Genomic DNA, 13,236 nt, shown 5'->3' with positions numbered 1-13,236 from the left:
AAGAACAGAAAGCTCTCAGATTTCATTAAAAAGGTCTTTATTTGTGTTCCGAAGATGAACAAATATCTTGCGGGTTTGGAACTACATGAGGGCGAGTAGTAATTAATGACAGAATTTAAATTTTTGGGTGAACTAACCCTTTCACATTCCAGTTGTTCATGTAAATTGAGTGGGTATATTATTTCTTTGACTTACTAAGGGATATTCCCTAATGAACCAGGTAATAGAGCTTAGTTTTGAGACACCTTTTTGGCATGGTCATAAATAGCACAGTGGGCATATTACATTGTTCATATCATGCCTTTTAGTATCTACAGTGCGGTTGTGTTTAAAAAACTTTGACATTGGGCACGGTGCAGATGCGGTGATCTTACGCTAATCTTTGTGATTGTTTTTTTTTATATTTAAATCCGTATATGATTTGTAGTACTGTTGTTTACATAGTTTTCTGCTTCAAATGCATGAAAACCAAAGTATATTCAGATTTCAAGACTTACATTACTGCTATGCAAGCATGGAAACAGCTAATGTAGCATGAAATACAAACAAACTAACCTATCATAAATGAATCATTTTTGCTTTATTTCTGTTCTGACACTTCATTCAAAGCTGTGGGAAAATTGCTACTTTTTTTCGAGGCCTGCATTTGCAGCAATGACACAGAATGTACACAAATATAAATAAACCACAAGTGATCTATGTGTCTTGTCTTATTATCCCATATATAAATCTGGAGGATGTTTGTGGTGTTATATCTACTAGTTTATTGCAACATCTGTCACATAAAAAATAAAAAAAACTTTTTGAGGAACATATTATTGAGTTTCCTCCACATGGCTGACAGTTTAGAGATACGATGTTCCCTTTCCAATAAACTGCCATGTCCCAGAGCAGTGATTTGGACTGGTGCTGGTAAAAGGTGGGTGTTATAATAATCAGGTGTAAATATGAGATTTATTACTTTGTTCAGATCCATTTAGCCTCATAACAGTCTTCTTATAAACTCCATATTTTTGCACACACAAACAGCATGAACATATGGCATTCTACATTCGTTCCACCCCAGAACCCCACCATCAAATTCTTGTAGCATCAGATTTATTGATTGTATACAAAAAGTATGTTTGATATGACATAATGCATTCTATATAAGATATAGTATTTTTGACATTCAATGTACAAAAAACCTAGCAAGTCTTTAAAAATGTGCCCCAGACATGAAGACCTGAGGCCGTCAGTAGTTTCTTACGCAAGTCATTGTGTAGGTGTGGAATACTTTCCCACTTCTGTCCCTCTCTCACATAAACAAGCATCGAGCACAAGATGGAGTTCTTTCCAGAGAATGACTGAGGGCAAAAAGGGAGATGAAGGAGAGAGGGTGAGCATTACGTGTAACTATATGTGTGCGCGCGAGTTCTCAGGATGGGAAGGTTTGCTGACCCAAGGGTGAGATAAAAGAATGGCATCACAATAAAAAGCGCATTCATTGTGGCACTGGTGTGATTTCGCAAACTATAAAGCGAGAGTTGCTGAAGTGAATGGTGAATAGCATCCTAATCTCAAGGACAGCATTTGTGCTTCGCAAGGTTGGCAATGGGAGTTGTGCGAGCTTCACTTGATTGCATTTGTTGGCACAAGAAATATGAAAAACGTATTAATGGAACAATAAGATGATTGTATACATGTGTAAATGTATATACTTTTATAAACGGCAATATAACATTTCTAATATTATTGAATTCCATTCAAAAGACTAAAGAATATATCTATAGCGTAGACTTTAATGCAGCTTATTTGCCACTGGGGCAATATAAGAATGAAGTAAAATCAAATTAATAGATTGTATCACCAGACTAACTTTTAAAAATGCAGTTTTCACCATATACATTTTTCAGAACATTGCCCTTAAAGGTGCACTCAGTAATTTTATAAATATGTAGGTAAAGGAAATCTCTCACAAAGCCTGCAAAAACAGTAATATTGTGAAATAATATTACTAATTAAAATAAAGGTTTTCTATTTTAATATATGTTAAAATGTAATTTATTCCTGCGATGGCAAAGGTAAATTTTCTGCAGCCATTTCATATTAGAAATCATGCTGATTTGGTGCTCAAGAAACATTTCTTATTATGCTGTGCTGCTTAATATTTTGTGGAAACAGTGATACGTTTTTTTCATTATTCTTTGATGAACAGAAAGTTCAAAATAACATTTTGAATTATACTTATACATTTATACAATTATACATTTGATTATAAAGTTCATAATAATATTTATTTTAACAATTATATACGTAAAATGTATTTATTGTCACTTTTGATCAATTGAATTCATTCTTGCTGAATAAAAGTATCAATTTCTTAAAAGAAAATGAGAAAAAAAAACTTCCCCAACATTTTGAACAGTATATAGCTAACTGCCCTACTGAACAATTTCACTTGTGAAATAAATTAGTCATGGTAGCATAAATCTATGATGATCCATATCAATCAGTGCAACCAACAAAAATGACTGAGTACACCTTTAAATTGAGAGGTATAAAAATAAAAAGTTCCCCAAAAAATGACTACACATTAAAAAGTATCATGGTGTGTCAGGCCTGATGTGTGTCTCTCCAATATGTTGGACCCTTTACACCACATGGACTGCTTTATTCCATTTTTTAAAACAATTAAGATAATGTAAATGACAAGCACTCAGCAACATTTTTTTTTCCTCCTTCAATTTAATACGTGCCTTGATACAAGAACCCAAAAAAGAAATAATCTCATCTCGCTCCGACTCAAACAGATTCCTTTTCATTCGCCAAGATATTTCGGGATGAGCATAATGTCTTTTCAATATGGATATTGGCTTGAAATCTCATTCGAGTTAAAAGTTTCAGGATTCACTGCATTCTGCAACACTGTTCTGAGCATTTAAAATACAGGTCACAGAGCTATAGTAAATATTACTGAATATAATCAATGAACAGTTCTGAATATACTCGACTATGTGCAAAGAGAGGGCATATTTCTTTAAATTAAACTATAGACATAATCTTTAATGCTATTAATACAGGAAAAAGAGCTTAAGGCAAAATTGTGTCAGGTAAGTTTTAGCAGTTATTTTGCTTGATGGTGTATGTACAAATACGGCATGGCAGAAGTGATGCACTTTTAACTGACAGGTAGTGGCACCTATGAGACAGAGGTGATGAAATACTTAAGGAGGAAACCAATGTAACACAGTGACTGCTTGGGTCAGCAGTTAAGACAGCACAAATGCACACACAGAAATGAAATAGGTTGGTGAGGCTAAACTGAAAGGCATGAGGAGAAAAGAAGAGGAAATGTGTATTTTAAAAAGGTCAGGGAGAGTGGCTGGGCTCTCATTAATGACTTCCTCTGTGCTGGGCTGAAAGAATCGTTGATAGCACAAAAGAACGTCCTGCACACACTGCGCAGGAAAGCCGATAAGAGAGAAAAAAATAGCTTGTGCTCCCTTCACATTTACCCCTCATAAAACATCTGAAGGCATCAGCTTGGTGTTTTCAGGCAGTAAAATAAAATGGTAATAAGGAACTGTAAAACAAGTTTTCAAAGTGTAACGGGGTCCAAAATTAACATTCGCCAAATGCCAATTGCGAGTAAAAAAGGACAATGACACTGGATACATTTTTTTTAAGACTAGTCCAATCTTATGTTCATATATGATTTTGTTTTTATATATGTTTTTTGTCCTCCCGAACTCCCGATAAATTATCGTTCAAAAGTGTGGGGTCGGTAAGATTTTTTTTTTAATGTTTTTGATCAAAATCTCTTGTTTTTGATAAAAATGCTCACCAAGACTGCATTTATTTGATTAAAAATACAGTTATTAAACAGCAATTTTGAGAAATTAATTTGAATTTTTAGCAGCCATGACACAGTCTTTCTTCAGTGTCAAGAGATCCTTCAGAAATCACTCTAGTATGCTGACTTGATCCTCAAAAAATATATAACAATACTGAATTAAAGTATTAATTTCTTAAATAAAATTTTTTTCCAAGACTCTACACATTAAGATATAGGCCTTGAAGTAAAACTGAAGTAAAATAGGACTTCAAGTTATGACATTTTTACAAATCAACAAAGGCTGAATTCAGCTCCTTCTAATGATCTGTGCTCTCACAAATATGCTAAAAAATCTAAAATAATTCTTCCTTTGTCCTCGACAAAAACTTATAAAAAATGCCAATATTAATTCCTGGCCAAAAAAAACATAATTGGGGTCTGTAAATTTTCTCAATTCACTCAAATTGGCAGGTGTGGCAAAAGGTTGATTTTGGACCCTGGGTGAATATTTTATGATACTGGAAATATCAAACCATAATTTATATATAGCCTCAGTAAATGATCTTCAAAAGAGGTGCGAGACTCTAAGACTGAACGATATGGGCATTATTTGATCAATGCACTCATAACTAACTTCATCCTTCAAGTTTTTAAAAAGAAAGCATTGATATATGACAGGTCTAAATATGAATCTTTGAGGCAAATGAGAGTAAACAAAGAGAGAGTGCCTCGTAGCACAGTCAGTTTTGAGAAGGTGGTGATAGATACAGAGATTTGATCATCAGTAACTTCTACAGAAGCTCCTCTATCTCCAAGCGAAAGTTCTTGCCGTTTCTCCGGGCATCTACACGGCAGCCAGAGGATCTGCAGTGACGATCCACTTGGACCATATTGACTGACACAGTCATGTGCTTGTAGGACTAGTCCAGATCCAGTCTAATCACATTACATAATTGTCCCCCGAGTTCTCATGATAACATCGCGACGAGGATATCATCCTCAGAAATGGTGAGAAGTGTTTTCATGGTTGACGAAATTCAGCTTAGTCCCAAGAGACGATTCAAAATAAAAGAGAGCAAGAGAGAGATATATAATCCAAAGAGCCAACTTCAAGCACCAATTTATCAACCTCACATGATCCACCAACATCTGTGATACGAAAGAAGAGATTTGAACACTGCAAGCATCGCAGGTACAAAGACACATTCGCTTTTGAAATGTACAGTATGTTCTGACTGACTTACATCAAGTGACCAAGCAGTTCTTTGTAGATCATCGTCAGATGTTCCTCACCACATCCAGAACTGAACAGTCCTCCCGCTAACAGCCTAAAAGCTTGTATTGATCCTCAAGGTCTGAAATAAAAACAGCCTTTGGGGTATAACGATGATGTTTCTGTCCTTCCAGACACCGTGTGCACATCTCGATCTGGATCAGGATAAGAATCCACAACAAGCTTCCATGTATTCCTGAGAACTATCCAGCATATCACTGCTGTATCATAGGAAGGTGACCCTGGGCAGAGTTTGTGCTGTGTGTGCGTGTGTGTGCTGAACTTTAGCAAGGTCATGGTCTCTCGGTCAAGACCTGGTAGCTTTCTATCCTTTGAAGGGTCTGGGAGGAGGCTTGCCGATCTCTACGGAAATGTTGGTATAGAGCGGATACTTCTTCACAGACACCACTCTGTACATCAGCGAGCTGATCCCATCTTTCCTCATGGTGTTCTTGGTGTTCTGGATCTTACTGAACCTAGAGAAAGAAGAAGAAATACAAACCGTATTAGCTGTGCCATGGATTTAAGATGGATTTACAAAACCCACAAAGGGCTCAAACTGAAGAAACAGAGAAAATGTGAAAATATTTTACCTTTAGTGGTACAACAGCTCGGTTTGAAGTACCTTCAAAAAGACTTAAAAAAAATTGTTGTATGTTATTTACCCCTAAAAGTTCCTTAGTAGTACCTTAAGGGTATGTATTACTATTCAACTAATATGCCACTTTTAGGGGTTGATAAGATACAAAGTCGACCCTTTAAGGATAATGACCCAGTGCTGATCCATACAAGCTGTTGTACCCCTATTTTTTTTTCTGTGAAATACCAAAAGTCATTATGGACTAATAATCTTCTCAATCCGCAGCTCTGACATTAAATATGGCAGCCTTGCTGCAGGTTGGAAGTCAATAATCTCAATGACACTGGTTCTCCTGTCTTGTAACTAAACACCATGACCTGCTCCATAGGTGCCATCATTGATTTCAGAGCTGAAGATAAAGGTTATCAGTTAAAAGCATTGATTTTGGGTCTATTCATAACACAAAACCATCATTTGGCTTCAGGAGACTTGTGGTATAGCGTACAAGTCGTAATTTTTCATATATAGCTTTTTTTGTCGTGTTGGAGCTTGACAGTCCATACTCACTGGAAAAGATATGTGAAGATTCTGTAAAAAAAAATGTCTTCATGTTTCAAGGAAAATAACAGGTTTGGAACACCATGTTTTTGGTAGACTATTCCCTTGGCAAGGTTCGGGTCCCATGCCAAATGTATGTTCAAATGCTCAACTGCCACAGCATAGAGCTAGTAAAGCCAAGCTCCTTGGTCTAACTTTCAAGAATTGTCATACTGATAAAACCTTTAAGTCACTGCCAAATGATAATGTCAAAAAAGGTAAGTATCATAATACAGAGCACTTACATAGGGTTATACCAATGTCAACCAGCAGGGGGTGAAATAACATTTATAAAAGTGCACAGAGCATCACTCTCACAAAGAAAAAAACAAATGGACCACATTTATCATGTATCAAAACAAACATAAATTGTATGAGCCACATTGAACATTTTCAAACACTTAGCAATATAACAAGTTTTTACAATTTAATACAGCGGAGAAAAGGAACATTTTGGTTTGGGCTCTGGAAGATAAGAGAAAAAGAGATATTAGTATATGAGACTCCCGTGGTTTATCAATAAAATGAGAGGTTCCTTAAGCAAAGTAGAGGAGTATTCAGGAGCTGTGCTTCCCCAGTAGTGTTTTATATTACATCTTAATCTCCCATCCCTTAAAGGGATACTTCACCTCTGGAAAGATGGATGTGTATTTAAAATGGGTCATTTATGTAGAAGAAATGTGAAATTATTTTAGAATTTGGAGCTTTCTAGACTGAGAAAAGGCAGAAAATGTATTTTTGGCTTATGTGGATGAAAGACAACAACTCCCAGAATGCACTTGCTTCGCTGCCCTAGGAGGCCACGCCTACCGGTAACAGAGCGCAATAGTTAAACAACAAGTCTAGGCTACTAGTGAGTCTCCGTGATGAGTCTGCCCGAAAATGTGTTTCGAGATCGCAAAAATGTCCGGGATTTGGCTTTTGCCTTCTACAGTCGCCATTCATTATGTTTACTGTGGCGAGCAGGACGAGGCTAGGGCCGCGGGAGAACGGCGCGAGGCCGGTGGCGTGATTACTGATGAGCGACACCTGTGAGACGCACCGGTCTCGTATCTCTCACGGAGGAGCGGGTACGTCTTAGCAATGTTAAAGCGCACATCAACCGATCACTTGTTTGGCGTTCATGTAAACACTACATTCAGATTCACCAATCGGAATGAATTCAGTTAGATTGAAACAAAAGGTGTGCATGTAAACAATGAATGGCGACTGCAGAAAGCAAAAGCTGAATCCTGGACACCGACGGCCGGACATGTCCGGGAAAAAGAGGATGGTAACCCCTACTACTCAGCTTTCTCCACAGAACAAGAGCCTACTAGCTTAGCTTCCAAAAAAAGATGGCTTACACTATGTGTACATTCTGTGAGTGAGATCCCACCCTCTATGGGCGGGTTGAGAACATGCGGGACAGCCCCTACTACTGACTGTAGTCTTGAGCCTCTGGCCAAAAAATCCTCCGATGACGCAAAATGACGATTTTTGCGTCATCGGAGGATTTTTTCCAGACAAAAAATACATAAATCTCTCGTCTCAAGGGGATATGAGGGTGGAAAGCATGGTATAATTCGAAAATACTACAGGTTTTCTAATAATACAAAGCTTAATGCTAAATCCTGAAGTATCCCTTTAAGACACTTTAAATGATATTCATTTCAACATTTCTGCCTTAGCCGAAGAATAACTGTACTAATAAATAGGACACTTGCTCTGAAAAATGCCACAAAAGTAGGAAAGAGAGTTCAAGTTGTCCATTAAAGGGTAGCTTGATTTATGTGACGCAGCTATCAACTTCCATATCAGTGTAGGTACCACAAAGAATATTAGAGTCTGAAGATAATAATTTATGTACACTGCTTGAATGAAATTGGAGTATTTGAGAGGGCTCACACGCAACTAGAATTAATATTCATGCGGACCAGTGTGCGGTAGCACTAACTAATCTGGGAAAGGTTGATGAATAGTAGCACAGTTCCTCCGGCAAGCATAGCGTCTCATTATGGAGGTTGATGCTCTTCTGCAGATTGACCAAACAAAGACGGCTGTGGCAGTAACAGAGCTGAGGAGAGGGCAACCATTCATCAATTCTTTCTTGCAACTCTTTTTAAAAACGGTGCGCTTGGCAAAAGCAGCTATTTAATCCATGAAGTATGTCTAAAAAACAAATGCCCTAAACCTGTGTGACAGGAAAATAAAACAAAACTTAAAGTGCCGGGAAGTAGCTTGAAGTTACCACAACCTAAATGATGCAGGAAGTATCAGCTTCCCTATATGAAAATATATATATATAACTGTTTATAGTTTGAGGTCGGTAAGTTTGTTTTTGAAAGAAATGTATACTTTAATTCAGTAAGGACACATTCAATTATTCAAAAGTGACAGTAAAGACTTTAATATCTACAATAAATGCTGTTCTTTTGAACTTTCTATTCATTAAAGAATGTATAAAAGTATTACTGTTTCCACAAAAATATCAAGCAGCACAACTGTGTTCAACTTTGATAATAATAAGAAAAATTGTATTGGTCGATATTGGATACATATACATAAAATGAAATGCACAATTAAATATCCAATATCAAACAATACCTATAAAAAATAAATAAAAACATAAAAAATTCAGCCAATAGCCAAAATGGTGTATAAGATATATCTTGCAGAGCTTAAGGTTAATTCTGACTGGTTGGTCAGCACTCTGAATAGGAAAAAGCCTCATACAAAACATGTTAAAGGGAAATTTGGGTGAGAAGTGATCATTTGATCACACAAGGCTCTCGAGAATAAATGTATAACTACTAAATGCAAGCTGAAGCTACATAAATACATTGTCCACCCTACAGTTATCGACAAATTACAGGGGAAATGAGGCAAAATCCTATACATTAACACAGGAAGTACGAAAAATGTGAATAAGAAATGCTTGAAAGAGCTGCATAAATAAATGTCAGTAATCCACAGTATTTCCCAAATCAGCTTTCTTTTATCAAATTTCCTGCTCAACTTTAAAAGGCTGTTAGGTTTGAGACTAAACCTCTTATCACGTACAAACGAGCCATCTTAGAATAATCCCCACAAGTCTCTAATGGAGGCAATAAAATCTAGAGAGGAAGGGATCATGCTCTAAATGACTTCCCATTATTCTAGTTATGGTGCTAATCAATTATTAATCAGATGCCCAGATGAGTTGTGACTCTACCACCTACACTGATGCATGTCTGTGTGTGTTATATCAGCCCTGGCAGAGTAAGGGGGTGTTTCAGAGATGCGGTTGAGATCCATCAATCTCAGACCGCCCTTCCTGATATATTGATTGTCATCGAGCCGCAGTGCCCATGTCTGTGTCGGTCTGTGGATGTTCATCATCACACGGATAGCTCACTTATTTTGTACACTTAAATGGAGCTTTTCTGACTAACGCCAAAATAAAACAGCTGTAAAATTGAGTAACTATATAACTTGGGGTCTGTAGGATTTTTCTGTTTTTGAAAGAAGTCTCTTATGCTCACCAAGGCTGCATTTATTTAGTCAAAAATACAGTAAAAACAGTAATATTGTGAAATATTAATACAATAATAAAAAAAAAATCTGGATTCTTTCATGAATAAAGCTCTAAAGAAACAGCATTTATTTGAAATAGAATTTGTTTTGTATCATTATAATTGTCTTTACTGTCACTTTTGATCAATTTAACGATTCCTTGCTGAATAAAAGTGTTAATTTAAATGATTAAATTTCAATTTTAATCATTTTAATTTAAAACATATAAGTTTAAGTGGTAGTGGTGCATCTGGGTTTCAACACAAATATCAATCAGCAAAGACTTATTATAAATAATGATATTAAATGTTTCTTGAGCACCAAAACAGCATATATAGAAGGAATTCAGCTTTGCTATAACAGGAATAAATGATATTTTAAAATATTTTCATTTAAATTGTAATAATATTTCACAATATAACAGTTTTTACTGTATTTTTGATCAAATAAATGCAGCCTTGGTGAGCATAAGAGACTTTTCAAAAACATTTTAAAATCGTGTATATACTGTATATTTTCTGTATATATATACACTCGCCGGCCACTTTATTAGGTACACCTGTCCAACTGCTCGTTAACACTTAATTTCTAAGCAGCCAATCACATGGCGGCAACTCAGTGCATTTAGGCATGTAGACATGGTCAAGACAATCTCCTGCAGTTCAAACCAAGCATCAGTATGGGGAAGAAAGTTGATTTGAGTGACTTTGAACGTGGCATGATTGTTGGTGCCAGAAGGGCTGGTCTGAGTATTTCAGAAACTGCTAATCTACTGGGATTTTCACGCACAACCATCTCTAGGGTTTACAGAGAATGGTCCGAAAAAGAAAAAACATCCAGTGAGCGGCAGTTCTGTGGGCGGAAATGCCTTGTTGATGCCAGAGGTCAGAGGAGAATGGCCAGACTGGTTCGAGCTGATAGAAGGGCAACAGTGACTGAAATAACCACTCGTTACAACCGAGGTATGCAGCAAAGCATTTGTGAAGCCACAACACGCACAACCTTGAGGCGGATGGGCTACAACAGCAGAAGACTCCACCGGGTACCACTCATCTCCACTACAAATAGGAAAAAGAGGCTACAATTTGCAAGAGCTCACCAAAATTGAACAGTTGAAGACTGGAAAAATGTTGCCTGGTCTGATGAGTCTCGATTTCTGTTGAGACATTCAGATGTTAGAGTCAGAATTTGGCGTAAACAGAATGAGAACATGGAACCATCATGCCTTGTTACCACTGTGCAGGCTGGTGGTGGTGGTGTAATGGTGTGGGGGATGTTTTCCTGGCACACTTTAGGCCCCTTAGTGCCAATTGGGCATCGTTTAAATGCCACGGCCTACCTGAGCATTGTTTCTGACCATGTCCATCCCTTTATGGCCACCATGTACCCATCCTCTGATGGCTACTTCCACCATGTCACAAAGCTCTAATCATTTCAAATTGGTTTCTTGAACATGACAATGAGTTCACTGTACTAAAATGGCCTCCACAGTCACCAGATCTCAACCCAATAGAGCATCTTTGGGATGTGGTGGAACGGGAGATTCGCATCATGGATGTGCAGCCGACAAATCTGCGGCAACTGTGTGATGCCATCATGTCAATATGGACCAAACTCCCTGAGGAATGCTTCCAGCACCTTGTTGAATCTATGCCACGAAGAATTGAGGCAGTTCTGAAGGCAAAAGGGGGTCCAACCCGTTACTAGCATGGGGTACCTAATAAAGTGGCCGGTGAGTGTATATATATAACCTGCATTGTATCTGTATCCTGCTTATTGCTGCAAGGTTTTGATAGAGCAGCCCTGGGTTAATTGAACAGCATAAAATAAATGTTTCAGCGAACGATAAAGGGCGCATTTTCCGGTCTGATGGTTGTACTGAAGGTGGATCTCAGCTATCGAAACTGCATCATTTTACCCGTTTGAGACAGAACACAAACAAACGACCTGTCTGTGACAACAGGCCTACTTTAGCGTGACATGTTTCAATTCATTAACTTCAGCAAAGACACCTCATTCATTTCTACCCGTGTTCTTATGTCCTCTCCAGTGAAATTGAGTTTAGCATTCGCTCGTGGCTCTCTGGGTGGGCCGTGCTCATTACTTCAATTGTCTGAGCCACTTGTAGGAAAAAGACAAAAAGAACGAGGGAGACATAAATAGAGAGACAGTGAGTGAATGAGAAAGAGAGATCAAGGGAAAAAAGAATAAGAATGAAACTGAGCAAAAGAGAATAAATCACTGACTCTTATCTTTGCACAGTGAGAGCTGAGTGAAACCGACGACCAGAGAAAAGACCAATCCTAACTTTTAATGGCATTTCTTTTGCTTCTGTCTTGCCATTTCGCTCAAAGCTTTCCCAAGATTGACAACCACCAAGAAAGAGTGGACCAACCTGCAACTGCAGGAATCGTTTTGCAATTAGTTTCTCCGCTGTGAAGCTTTTCTACCTGGGAACAATCTGGCTCTCAGCCCACCGTCCACGGATGGGCTTATCGACTCATTGATTGGGCTATTTTACACACGGTGACGTCTGAGCCATTCGAGCATTAAGAACCTCCGCCAGCTGGCATTAACACACACACAATCATATTTAGAAGACTGAATGCATCTTAAAAAGAACATTTTAACAGCCCCAGATAATTGAGTGACAAAAGCTGGAAAATTTTGCAATACACCAAACTAGCAATTATAATGAGTGACTAACTGGGTGGATTATTACAGCTACTGCAATGTTCACTGTTATTACATCCTCACAGTTTATTTTTCTTGTGACGAAAATGTTTCTCAATTTCAGGCAATATTTCATGTGGTCTGTCATATTTTACTAAATAAAATAGATTTCTTTTGTCAACAAAAATGTCATTGTAACTGTCAATGTGTTAAATATAATATAATAATAATAATAAAAAAAAAAAAAAAAAAAAAAATGTTGCCACATTTCTTAATAATTTGAAAAATCAATGTTTGAAAATAAATATAAACATTAAAACATATATGATATCAAATTAAACAAAATAGAAACTTTCCTTTGCTCTTGATATAACAGAATGTGAGTTTAGTGAAGTATTAGCTACTGTTTAAAAGATACTGTGTTGTGAATTCTAGAGACTGCTAATTAGCCTGATAGCTAAGTGGTTTAGTTTACCGTCTTACAGTAAATTGTTGGAGGAGGCTGGCCAGCAATGAGTTTCAGGTGCATCATGCAGATAGACTTAAAGCATAAATAGTTGTTGCTGCGACAGATAGTGAGATTGGCTTGTTTCTGAAAAAGTTGTGCTCGATATGCAGCCTCTTTACCCTTCCATATCAGTATGAGGAATTATTTGTTGTGTGATTTGTTTGTGCTGAATGGTTGCAGTTTAGAGCAATTCCAACTTTTAGAGGTCATTTTTTTGTGCTCACACCCAAAGTGCGGGCATAAAACAGCCTCTC

The 13,236-nt window shown here is 37.3% G+C and overlaps 1 protein-coding gene across 1 annotated transcript in view; it reads right to left on the bottom strand.

Annotated features, from left to right (window-relative positions):
- Positions 1-4,921: 4,921 nt before the first annotated feature.
- The window catches only part of b4galt2 (UDP-Gal:betaGlcNAc beta 1,4- galactosyltransferase, polypeptide 2), a 120,279-nt gene continuing 111,964 nt past the window's right edge, over positions 4,922-13,236 (bottom strand). Inside the window, exon 7 of the mRNA XM_056239529.1 lies at positions 4,922-5,566. Coding sequence (XP_056095504.1) covers positions 5,416-5,566 — 151 coding nt within the window. The 3' untranslated portion in view covers positions 4,922-5,415. The remainder of the gene's footprint in view (positions 5,567-13,236) is intronic.

The sequence above is a fragment of the Rhinichthys klamathensis genome, unplaced genomic scaffold (genome assembly GCF_029890125.1).
Source record: "Rhinichthys klamathensis goyatoka isolate OS25496 unplaced genomic scaffold, OSU_Roscu_1.1 h1tg000566l_1, whole genome shotgun sequence".
NCBI classification, from domain to species: Eukaryota; Metazoa; Chordata; class Actinopteri; order Cypriniformes; family Leuciscidae; genus Rhinichthys; species Rhinichthys klamathensis.
Note: the sequence above shows the minus strand (reverse complement) of the source record. Positions and strands in the feature narration are given on the sequence as shown.